This window comes from Vulpes lagopus, chromosome 10 (genome assembly GCF_018345385.1).
Source record: "Vulpes lagopus strain Blue_001 chromosome 10, ASM1834538v1, whole genome shotgun sequence".
Classification (NCBI taxonomy): domain Eukaryota; kingdom Metazoa; phylum Chordata; class Mammalia; order Carnivora; family Canidae; genus Vulpes; species Vulpes lagopus.
The window spans coordinates 62,612,017-62,624,932 of record NC_054833.1 but is presented as its reverse complement, the minus strand read 5'-3'; the positions used below and the strand labels follow the sequence as shown (position 1 = coordinate 62,624,932).

The 12,916-nt window shown below is 38.0% G+C and overlaps 1 protein-coding gene across 1 annotated transcript in view; it reads right to left on the bottom strand.

Annotated features, from left to right (window-relative positions):
• MAP2K4 (mitogen-activated protein kinase kinase 4) overlaps positions 1 to 12,916 on the bottom strand; it is a 133,175-nt gene that overhangs the window by 31,475 nt on the left and 88,784 nt on the right. The window contains exons 5-7 of the mRNA XM_041770275.1: positions 6,889 to 7,008; positions 4,371 to 4,422; positions 1,082 to 1,209 (exon numbers count right to left, since the gene is read on the bottom strand). Coding sequence (XP_041626209.1) covers positions 1,082 to 1,209; positions 4,371 to 4,422; positions 6,889 to 7,008 — 300 coding nt within the window. The remainder of the gene's footprint in view (positions 1 to 1,081; positions 1,210 to 4,370; positions 4,423 to 6,888; positions 7,009 to 12,916) is intronic.

Genomic DNA, 12,916 nt, shown 5'->3' with positions numbered 1-12,916 from the left:
ATTCTCAGGGTACATTTACTAAATGTGTAAATTATATGACTTCCCAAATGCTGCGTGTATAACATTTTTATTTCTTACTTTTGAAATTGTTGTTCCATTTAACCCTAATTATCATGATGAGCCCAAGCCCTTCCAAATTTTCCCAATAATCTGCCTGGACAGTCAACATCCACAAAGCCCAAACTTCATATGAAAGTTTCTTTTTGTACAAACATACACACACGCACAAGCACACACAAATCCATAAAGACCACAGCCAAAACTACTGACAGGAATGCCTCAATAGTCTGCACAGCCTATTTATCACCACTTAAGAGCTGTGTACTAGTCCCCAAAGAATCACAGCCACATTAAGGAAGACACCAACATCTAGGGGAAGCGCTTAAAATATAGACACTAAATCTCTAAATACAGATCAAAATCCAGCCTGTTGGAACAGCATATGTGTACGTGCTGGGGTAAGAGGAGTATGACGTGTATAAGGCTAGGGTAAGTCTATCTCTCTGAGGGGAAACAGGCTCTAGGTTGGCAAATACCCAAGATCTCCACCCTTGAATCTGTCAGTGTGCTTCATCCACCTCTAAGGAAGGGACCAACAATATTCAGAACATAGCCTCAGATTCTGTAAGACATACTAATTTCACTAGGAACCCTGGAAACTCCAGTCTCCCATTCTTCTCCAACTGGAAAAGAAGCATCAGTGGCTGGCCTATAGGCCACATTATCCATGTGTTAATGGGTGATGTGGACGCATGATCCGTAGTGTCCATGATCCTACAATGTTATCTACAACAGTCAAGTGAGCATGTGGAGTGTTGGAAACACAGAGGCCTTCTGAAAATTAACCAACCATCTGTTGGATGAGTGGAATAGAGAAATACAATGAAACAGGAGTTCACTGGTGTAATATCAGAGTTTCACAGAGAAGCTAGAACCTGAGTTTGGTTTTTAGGACAGAGGAAAATATTTAGTATGGTGAAACTGCATGACCAGTGGTAGACCCCTTAGAAGGAAAGCACCAAAGGGCACGGGCTCTCTGGGCAAAGACTACCAACCAGGAAAGTCTGGCCTTTGCACTTACTGCCATATATGGCCTACACCCGGCATCTCTTGTCTTGGCAATGGAGTCCACCAGCTGTCCACTGATGCCAAAGTCACAGAGCTTAATATTCCCACTCCTGTCCAGAAGAATATTGGAAGGTTTGATATCTGTAAGAGAGAGAGAAATGTCATATCAAGTACAAGTGATCGATGAAATGAGCTACATTCTGAAGCACGTTAAGCAAAAATACCAAAAAAACCTCAGACTAGATAAGTGATCAGGTCCTTAAAAATTCAGATATAAAAGAACATGAGGAAAAATGAGAAAACAGTGGTCTGAACACCAATGTTTAAAAACTCAGTATCAAAAATGCTTCACAATAAATGTAAGCATTCTATAATGCTTTGTTTTCATGGAAAGATTTATATTCATTTACTTGCTTCAAATTCATTACTTACTGGCCAAAATATGAACAATGAATTTAATCTACAAGAGTATACCAAGCTACTTTAGAGTAGATCAAAGACTAGCCACCTAAGTGCAAACTGTACAAATTATACATCCACAATTTAAAGTTGAGTTTTATCTAACTCAGGAAAGTATCCAATCCAGTACATCTACAAGACCACAGCTTTGGGATCAGAGAAGCAAAGGTTCAAAACCTGGGTCCCAAATCCACAGCGTGACCTGGGGCAAGCTCCTTGACTTTGACTCAGCAATCACAATTTCGTCATCTACAAAATGAAAATAATTGCTAATCCATAGGGCTCTGGAAATTAAAAGACCTAATACTACAGTATCAGACCTTTATTTGTATTCAATAAATCCATCCATTTAATAATTATTTCTCCTTGAGAGAGATTTTTCTGACATTAGATGACTTCATCAGGTTTCCCCAACCAGCCCTTTCTTCCAGTTGGCCTTGAGAAACCAGATTCATTTTCACCCCTTCCAAAGTGTGTGTGCTTGCTTTCCTGTCAATTTCAGAAAGCCGAATCCCTTCCATTTGCTTCTCCAAGGTTTTATAGTCTTGATAAATTGGGCCCTAGGCTTTCATCCCTTCTTCACTGACATTGAACTCAATGCCACTATGTGTTAATCCACTGTCTGGCCCATTCTCTCTCTTTGCTCATGAATCCTCTAACCCGGTCTCAATGCTTCTATCCATTTCATTGTCATTAGCATGGATCAGTGAATAAAAAGGATACTAATAGATACAAGATACAAAAATATCTGTAACTCAGAAGGGGATGTACAAAAAAACCCTGAAAAGGTCTCCTGCCATCACTGACAGGGCTGCTTATCAAGCATCTATCCTACCACCCACCCCACCCCTTCCAGTGGAACCTGTATTTGATTTTATGGAAGTATCCCCTTTCTTCTCTGTAGCTGTAACCATACCTGTCCAAATGAGGGACTGGCTGGTCCAATTATCAGGGTAGCCTGATGCTCCTTGCCCAGAACCAGTTTAGGGTAAGGGCATGAAGCAACTCTGGTGAATGAGGCAAGAGAATACATCAGAGCAATGTACAGAAGATGTCCCAGCTCCTATGACAGCCACACAGGAAGAGGAAGAGCTTCTCCAAGAAGTATCATGTCTACATGTGACACTGGGGACTTGCTTTGGCAGTTATCACCCTGAGGATGGAGCCAAAAGAAGGGTGCTTGAGCCCTGAACATACTGTCCTTAGAGCTACCCCATCCTTGGACTTGTTAGGACAGATAATCAATTTCCTTGAAGTTTAAGGCAGTTAACTTTAAGGCAGTAACTCATGATCAAAAGCACTCTTCACTGTAGCAAAAGAGCTAACTGATCCTAATAAAAAAGACTGCTATATTGGGGCGCCTGGGTGGCTCAGTTGGTTAATCATCTGCCTTGGCTCAAGTCAGAAACTCAGAGTCCTGGGATTGAGTCACATGTCAGGGCTCCCTGCTCAGCAGGGAGTCTACTTCTCCTTTTCCCTCCTCCCCTCCCATCGCTGGTGCATACTCTCTCCCTCTCAAATGAATTAAAAAAAAAAAAAAATCTTAAAAAAAAAAGACTGCTATAAACTCATTGTTTTTATTTTACTAATAGGAAAACCCAAGTTACTTTTGAAGCTTTTCCCTTTTATTCAGCTACTCCTTGGTCACTGTCTTAGTGCTTTACTGTGATTGGCAAGTATCTCTAAGGTAACTGTAAATGCCCTAAAGGTGATACTACTCTCATAAGTGCAAAACACAGCCAAAAAGGAAGGAAAATCCCAAAATAAGAATGCAATGAACTACAAGAAGAACAAAATCATTTTGTTTATGGGCCCTAACTCTACATGACTTTAAGCCAAAAGAGAAAAATAAGCCCACCTAAAATGATTTTTAACAAGCATCAGGGCAAAGTAAAATTAAGTGAAATATTCTGATGTTCAAGGTTAACTCATTTCAGTAGTCCTGAGTCAACCCCAAACTAAAACTACTTAAATGTGCCAATTACTAATTTCTGTAACCACTAGAAACCATGTTTCCTAGAATGTGAGTCTTTTCACTTCTGCGAATATAACCTTTTACTTTCTGCCCTATTTATTGTCAGGCTGAGTCTCGCACTGTCACATATGGTCTTGGGTTTACCCATTACAAGTATCTTGAGGACCAGAAACCTGCAAACCTCTTCAAAGCCACCACCCCACTGCCCTGAGTCTAGCAGAGCAAGAAAGACAGCAACTATTTAATCTATTAGCTGTTTTAATTTCATGATTCCCATGGACTTCCAATAAATCTACATCAAATCCTGACATTTGGACCTGTGCCCAACAAGGCCAAGATCACTGTTCTCACAAGTACAAATGCTTTAGAGGAATTTCAATGTACAATAATAATTAAAGCATCTCTATTTGCTAAATGTCCTCTGAAGTAAAGAAACACCTGTCTCTAAAATGCTCAAGGAACCACCCTCCAGACTTTTTGAATGTCCCCAGGACCACCTTCGTGCACATTTGTATACAAAGAGAAACATTATCTATTAAGCAAATAAATAATTATTTTTCAACTAAGAGTAATAAAAACCTTGCGGCAAAATCTATTTCAATTTGTAAACTTGATATACTAACAAGTTAAGCTGAAATTTATAGAATCTCAAAAGAAAAATACCCTAAATTAATAACAAAGTTTTACGGAGAAAAAAATAGTAAAAGTGTCAGGGTACATATGTTTCACTAAAAATAGAAATATATCAGAAAAGCGTACACAGGGACATTATAATTTTCAATAATGTTTTCCTATTAATGAAAAATATTAATCTCTTTTTTAAGGAAAAATATTAATTTCCAACCTATAAAAAATAATTCATACCCACCTCTGTGAATGATTTTCAAGTTTTCTTTTAAGTGGTTTAGTGCTTTCACAGTCTAAGGACAAAAAGCAAAGATAGGATAAACAACCAATATCCTTTAATCACACAGCACACAGTTCATCATAGTTTAACAGCCTTATAGCCGTTCACATTCTTGTAAGCTTAATTATTTCAATATTCTGTCCATTTTTTATGTTAATTAAAGACACTAAATGATTATTTTAGATCTGAAAATGCAGTAGTTTTTACATGCTATTACCTGACAGCTAAAAAGAACCCAATAACTTATAATTTATAAGTCATTACAAAATTTTACATTACTTGCATCTTCAAATTTTTCAAGAATGGAAGTAATTCAGTACAAAAGAGTCCACAGTCTGGTTCCACTGTGCTGAGTCTTCAAAGTAATTTTGGCAAAGTCAAAGTATCTGTTCAACAACTATGGGAATTTCTGCAGAATTTACATTGTTTAATCACTGCTCGTGGCCAGAAATTAGGCATTTCTTCAGAAATATAGGGAACAGGGGCTTGAATTGAAATTTCTACAATCTCAAAGAAAAATGAAGAACAAGCCAACCCTTTGCTATCAAATGGTCAAGTCTCTGCTCCATCAAGCTGCTGGGTGTCAGGAATGCTGAACTCGTAATTTTTCAAGTAGCTAAGGCCTTTTGTGTTCTTTGGGTCATTAATTAGCAAAAAGAGGTTTAACACAAAGTAATTTTAAATGTTATGCTTAATAGAAAGGATGATCACTGAGTCTAGAAATATAGGCAAATATGTAACAAATGATTTATTTGTTTGTCTATATTACACTTACTGCAATACACAACAAAATAATTTTGTCTATGATTTCTAACTTCATGATCACCCTGGTTAGAAACAGGATTCTGGGGCAGCCCAAGTGGCTCAGCAGTTTAGCGCCGCCTTCAGTCCAGGCCATGATCCTGGAGACCCAGGATCGAGTCCCACGTCAGGCTTCCTGCAGGGAGCCTGCTACTCCCTCTACCTGTGTCTCTGCCTCTCTCTGTCTGTGTCTCTCATGAATAAATAAGATCTTTAAAAAAAACAACAGGATTCTGGGATCAGGTTGCCTGAGCTTAAATCATTTGCTACCTTCAACTGTATGAAGTTCAAAGCAAATTAATTACTTAACCTCTCCATGCTCCAGATCTGTCATCTGTAAAAGGGGTTACTATTCACCACAGAGAGTTGCTATGAAGATAAAATGTCATAAGATCTTAGCCTGATGCAAGTAAACATTCAATAACCATTAGCTACTGTCATTATTCTACTATTGTTGCATTATAATTATCATGAATAGTAAAAGTTCCAATATAATACTGGGTTTGGGATATTGGAGAGAGAGAGAAGACGAAATTGATCAATATAAAATGTCATATATCTTCCCAAGAATAAACAAGTTTCTAGAATTATTCAGTTTCATTTTATATCATATGAAAGGGTATATACTGTAATGTTAAGCTCATAAAATATTTAAATTTATGTACCATCTGGCTAAATAAATTAAAATATTAACATAAATCTTAAGACCATTATGACCTAAATCTGATTTTTTAAATTCCAGTTATACACACACACACACACACACACACACACACGTTTCACAACTAAAATACAGTTCAGAAACTGCCTATGTATTTTTATATTAACCCTTAATGATCAAACAGGATCAGCTGACAATCAGCAGACTATACTGGAGGTGAAAGATGTAAGAACAAAGAGGCAGGAACTTGCATGCAACCAGAATTTCTACTTTACGGCTTCCTATAAAACTTAGCTTATACATCCACTAACCTACCTCAATGTCATTAGCTCAGAGTCTCAGGGCTTTCTAAGAATCTTACTAATTTTACTCCATTGAAAGGATTTTTGTGAACAACCTTTGCAACTAAAAGATTCAGAGGAAGAAAAACGATCAGGAATTCACTTTGAAAACTACAAACACATGTGTAAAAGAGTACCTCTTTTGTTTTTGGTACTCTGGTAAAAGTGAATTGGCCAAATCAGCAGCAATGTTGGTTACTGAAACTGCCAGTCAAAAATTTCAATAGCTTAGAGTGGACCACTCAAATCTTAAACCACAGGAAAGACACCCTAAGAATTTCAATGAAAGGACTTGAAGGAGACTGCTGTGATTCTGATTAATTTAGAGATAATGGTGAGAACATAAGCAATTTAAAAGTAGTTAGAACAACAGGGCTAAAAGGAACAGAAAATTTCTTTTTCTGGTTTTGTTTACAGCACAATCTACTATGATTCATTGTGATTTTAATGAACAGAATATTGTAGTTTTTACATAGAACATATTTTGAAAACTGTTCTTATGACTTGTACTAATTACCCCACAGAAGTGATTTTTGTCTCTCTTCCTATTACAAATGATTTTCCAGGAAGGTCAGCAACATTCTGTGAAGGACATTCTGATAGGTGCATTCAAAACTCCAGAAGCATCTTTATATAAGTATATACAGAAGGAATAATTTGAAAACCAGGTACTTACTGCTAAAGTGATTTTGCCTAAAATTTCTTCTGGAATAACATCATCTAATACACTATATACATATTTGTAAAACTTATCAAACGAGGTAGACATGAGTTCCATACAGATCCAACAGTCACCCTATAAAATAACAAACAGCTGTTATTCCTTTACATCTTAGTATTAAGTACTATGTTTCCTTTACTTAAAATAGAAATACAATTAGAGAAAAAACAATCTTCTTCCTCTTTTTTTTTAAATCTTGCATTAGAGGGAATTTTTGGTTTTTATTAAAGCCCTGGCCAGAAGAGTCTCCTCCTGTGTAAACACAAACTTATTTATTCAACTTCCCCACTCTTGACTGTAAAGTCAGGGATGGTCTTATTATATAGAAATTTTTGTGCTTTTAAAAATATATCAAATTTTGCCATAATCAAATACAAACATAGAAAATATGTGGGAAACTGTTTACTGTCACTAATAAAGAAAAGCAGATTACAGGAATCCAGAGGTTCAATATAAACTTCTGAAATTAGTAAGAAAGGAAGAAAAATACACAGAGCAAACCCAATGTCTCAAATCCTTGCACAAATGCCCCCTTCTCAGGTGGCTGACATTTAAAATGCAGTTCATTTCACTCTTAGCATCCCCTCACCCTGCTCTGTGCTGTCTTGCCCTGAAATTTTATAATAGAAAATATAACTTGTTATGTTTGTCATCCAGCTCCCTTAAGTAACACACAGTCCACCAGCAGAGGGGCTCAATAAACATTCCCTAGATGAATGAATGCTTGCCATAATTAAACTGAATCATCCAAACACTGCTGGCAGCATCACAGTGTGTTTTAAACCAGACAGAAGGCAATTTGACAATAAAACAAGAGAAACAGTATTTATACCCTTTGATACAGTCATCTCATGACTCGAAATCTAATTAAACAAATAGTTCACAAATTCCAGAAAAAAAAGAAAAAAAAAAAAAAACAGAAACAAAACTCAAAAGCATGGAACGATCTCACAAGAAGGAATGGAGTACTATTTTTTTTTTTTAATTTTTATTTATTTATGATAGGAACACAGTGAGAGAGAGAAAGAGGCAGAGACACAGGCAGAGGGAGAAGCAGGCTCCATGCACCGGGAGCCTGACGTGGGATTCGATCCCGGATCTCCAGGATCGCGCCCTGGGCCAAAGGCAGGCGCCAAACCGTTGCGCCACCCAGGGATCCCGGAATGGAGTACTATTAAAGGTATTATCTAATATTACTGTTACTTGGAAACTACATGGTTTGTGAGAGGTATGCATGAAAAAAACAGAGCATATGAGCAGATAGCCCAGTTACAACGCTCAGAAAGAATGAGTATGTATGAACAATCGCCACAAAGGACCTTACAAGCGTGAGAACAGATGCCAGGACTATGATAAAAAATGATCTCAAAAGAGTTTGCATGTTGTTACTAATTTACAGGCCCAGCTGTATCCTTGGAGATTTTTGACCACTAATCTCCCACCTGGATAATCATGTAGGAGGTTAATGCCCATTAAGGTAAGATGGCCTGTGTAGAACGACAATCCAATCAGCAGCAGAGCCATGAACAGAACAAAATCCCATTGCTCCCAACAACACCTACAAAGCCAGGACACTGTCTCACATGCAGGAAACACATGCTGCGCTGAATATGGAGACCAGCACTCTGAAGACAGGACGGACACCTGCTAGAGCATGCACGTAGCTACGTGTCTTCACAGAATGCTTATATATTTGACACAGTGAACTTCTTCTATTTAAGTCTGTGTTCTCTCTCTGTGGCTCCTTCTTCTGAGTGCTCTTGCAGACAGACACTCACAAAAGACTAGTAACATCCTTCACCCAACACAAACACTTGAATTTATTTGAAGCTAAAGACGCCATCTCAGTAGATGCACTAGAATTTTTTTATTAGAGCAAAAGAGAGTTATGGGACCCCCTCAACTCCTCATCTAGGAAACATGGCTGCCCCACCATCCTCAACAGAGTAGGACAAAAATCAAATGAGTTAACACATAAAGTACAAAATAAAGGGTCTGGCAGGTACAGAAAATGAGGGTGGGGAGGAAGGATTGAAAACAGGAAGGCAACTAAAAAGAGAGAGAGAGAGACATGGAAGAGGGGAAATAAGGCAGGAAATAAGCTAGAACTTGGGGGGGGGGGGGGGGACAATGCTACAATCAGCTCCAGAGAGACAGAGAGACATCTCTGTGGTTGCCAAGGCACATAGCCTAATGTGAACTTCTGATTTCATCTGGCAGTTCCTTTTGACCATAACTGAGAACAGACAGCAGCAGCAGTGAGCTGCTTTTGAAAATACAAGGGGGTGTGGGGGTGGGATGGATTGAACTGCCTCAAAAAGCAACGACAGCAACCTTATTTTCATGGTCGAGCACAAGAAGGGACACCCACACGACTGAAATATGCAAAAGCAGAAATCACTAAATATGGGTTTACTGAAAAGAAAGGTGGAGGATGATGAAAAACTGAACCAGTAAGATCAAGATAAGTGTTCCTAGAGACAAAAACCAGATAAAACCACTGGCTGCTTAGACATACCCACTCAGAAAATAAACTGTTTAAAAAGACACCATTCATGGAGCACCTGGGTGGCTCAGTGGTGAGCATCCGCCTTTGGCTCAGGGCATGATCCTGGGGTCCTGAGATCGAGTCCCACATCGGGTTCCCCACAGGGAACCTGCTTCTCCCTCTGCCTATCTCTCTGCCTCTGTGTGTTTTATTTATTTATGAATAAATAATAAAATCGTTTTAAAAAAAGACACCACTCACAATACAAAGAAAAATTGTAAAGCTCCTAGGAATGTATATAATAAAAGAAGCAAAACGCTCATAACGACATGTATAAGATATGACTAAAGACATAACAAGAGACCAAAGAGAGAGGCAAACAATGTGAAGACACAAGATCATAAAAGTGTCAGATTCCCCTAAATTAGCTTAAGAACTCAAGTAAATTCTAATCAAAATTATCATGTACCTGGACAAGCTGATCCTAAAACTTACATAGGAAAGTTGAGCCAGGGCGCACGGGTAGCTCAGTCAGCTGAGCATCCGACTCTTGATTTCAGTTCAAGTCATGATCTAATAAGGGTCGTGAGACTGAGCCCCACACATCTGGCTCCACACTCAGTACGGAATCAGCTTGGGATTTTTCTCTCTCTCCTCTGCCTCTGCGGCCACACTCACATGCACTCTCTCTGTCTCTCAAATAAAGTAATTAATTTTTTTTAAAGAAAAGTAGAGCCAAGAATGGCCAAGGCAATTTTTTTTAAAGATTTTATTTATTTATTCATGAGAGAGACAGAGAGAGGCAGAGACATGGGCAAAGGGAGAAGCAGGCTCCTCGCAGAGATCCCGATGCAGGACTCGATCCTGAACCCTAGGGATCACGTCCTGAGACAAAGGCAGACACTCAACCACTGAGCCATTCAGGTGTACATAGCCAAGATGATTTTAAAGAAGGGAGCCTACTCTACTAGACAAAGATTCTTTTATAAACCTGTCACAATAAAAGGCAGTGGTATAAAATAGAGAGGGAAGTAAAAATACCAACAGAACAGATTCAAAAGCTCATGCACACATGGAAATTTGAAAAATGATAAATATAGCAAAGCAAACAGTTGCAAAAGCATGGAATATTCAATGAATGTTGCTGGAACCACTGGCCTTCCAGATAGAAAAGAGTTAATTATGTAAGTACCTCAGATCATTCACAAATAAAAATACAAAAAAAAAAAAAAAAAAGAAATCTCAAATGGATTTTTTTTTAAAGTTAAGGCTTAAAACTTTTTTTAATAAGAGTTCTTCAGAGTAGGAGACTTATTCCTTCCCCAAATCACACATGAAAAGAATAAATCATGAAGGGTAAGATCCGCTAAATTGAACTCCATTATAATGGATATTTCTGTATGACAAAGGATACCACACTGTAAGTTCAAAAATAAAACAACAGCACCTACTTGGATAATAATCAAGAATTAGTACCCTGAATACTAAAGCAGTATGCTAAATTAATTAGGCAAAGACAAAACTTAACAGAATAATGGCAAAGGGATATTGATAGGCAATTTACAAAAGACCTGAACACATATGTAAAAAAAATTATGTACCTTGCCAGTAGTAAGGGAAGTGTCATTTTTTAAAATTTATTTATTTATTTATTCATGAGAGACAAAGAGAGAGAGAGAGAGAGAGAGAGAGAGAGAGAGGCAGAGGGAGAAGCAGGCTCCATGCAGGGAGCCTGACATGGAACTCAATCCCCGGTCTCCAGGATCATACCCTGGGCCAAAGGTGGCGCTAAACCACTGAGCCACCCAGGCTGCCCGAAATGTCATTTTTAAAAGTAAGATACCACTTCAAACTCACCCAATTGGCAAAAATGAAACATTTAATAATACCAAACGTTAGCAATGAGATCTATGTCAGTAAATGTTTCTGGGTTGCCCAACAACCACCTCCTCTTTGTTATTTACAACATGCCCAGCTGAAACTACAGATCCCAGTCTTATGTAGAGAAGGGCAGCCAGTGAAATGTCAACACAGTCGGCTGATGATTGCAGAACAGCCTTTTGGTTCTTCCCACTTCTCTTCCTTTGTGTGGACATTACAGCTGACCTACACGAGCCAACCTGGACCACCAGGACAACCTTAACAATGTAAACCACAAACTCAGTAACCCACTAACAGGTTCCAGTACTAACACCCAAATACTATTCCTGATATGGAAATCTTCATTTTTATTGGTAGAAACAGAAGTTAGCACAACTGCTGTGAAGAGGAATATGCCAATATAAAGTTGAAAACAATTCATATTACTTAACCCAGCAATTATATTTCTAGGCATACACTATACAGAATCTGTAACCTATGTTGTCAAGGAGAAATGCAAAAAGAAGTTCATTTTTACACCCTTTATCACTGCAAAAATGAGAAATGACCTATATTAGGATTATTAAAGAAACATTAAAAAATGGTATATTTAATTATAGAATACTACACAACAGTTAAGATAAATTAACCAATCAGGAATGCCTGGCCAGCTCAGTCAGTAAAGCATCCAACTCTTGATCTCGGGGTCATGTGTGTATTTACTGGGCATAGAATCTACTTTAAAAAGCCAACAAATAAAATGTTGGGTCCGCCATGATTCCCCTCTAAGTGTCTGTACGTTCAAACTACTTCACAGTTTAAAAAAAAAAGGCAAAAACTACCTTAAGAAACTAAAAACAGATGAGCAAATTAAGCCAAAATATGCAAAAAACAAGAGTGATCAGAATGAAAAGAAGAAAACTTTTCTTTAAAGATTTTCTTTATTCATGAGAGAGACACAGAGAAAGAGGCAGAGACATAGGTAGAAGGAGAAGCAGGCTCCCGACATGGAGCCCGGTGTTGGACTTGATCCCAGGACCCCGGGATCACAACCTGAGCCAAAGGCAGATGCTCAACCACTGAGTCACCTAGGTGCCCTTGAAAAAAATTTTAAACAGAAAAATAATATAGAAAAATAATGCAACTAAAGCTGGCTCACTGAATGATGGATAAAATTGATAAATCTCTAGCCGGACTCATCAGGTAAAAATAGAGGAGATGCAAATTACCTATTAAACTGTCAATTAGTTTGACAATTTAGATGAAAGAAACAAATTTCTTCAGAGAAACAAACCACCAAACTTTATTCCAGAAGAAACATAACTTGAATAGAAAACTCTATCTTTGAAAGTAACTGAACTTGTAGTTGAAACGTTTCCCACAAAGAAAAGTCCTAATTCAAATGGCTTCTTTGGTGAAGTCTACCAAACATTTACAGAAGAAGCAATACCAAGTCTATATAAATTTTCCCAGAAAGCTGCAAACAAGGGAGTATTTTCCTACTCATTCTATATGGCTAGCACTAATAAACTGACATGAAAGCCAAACAAAAACATTATAAGAAAAATACGGATCAGTATCTCTGAAGAACACAGATATGAAACTTCCAAATAAGGGCACATGGCTGGCTTAGTC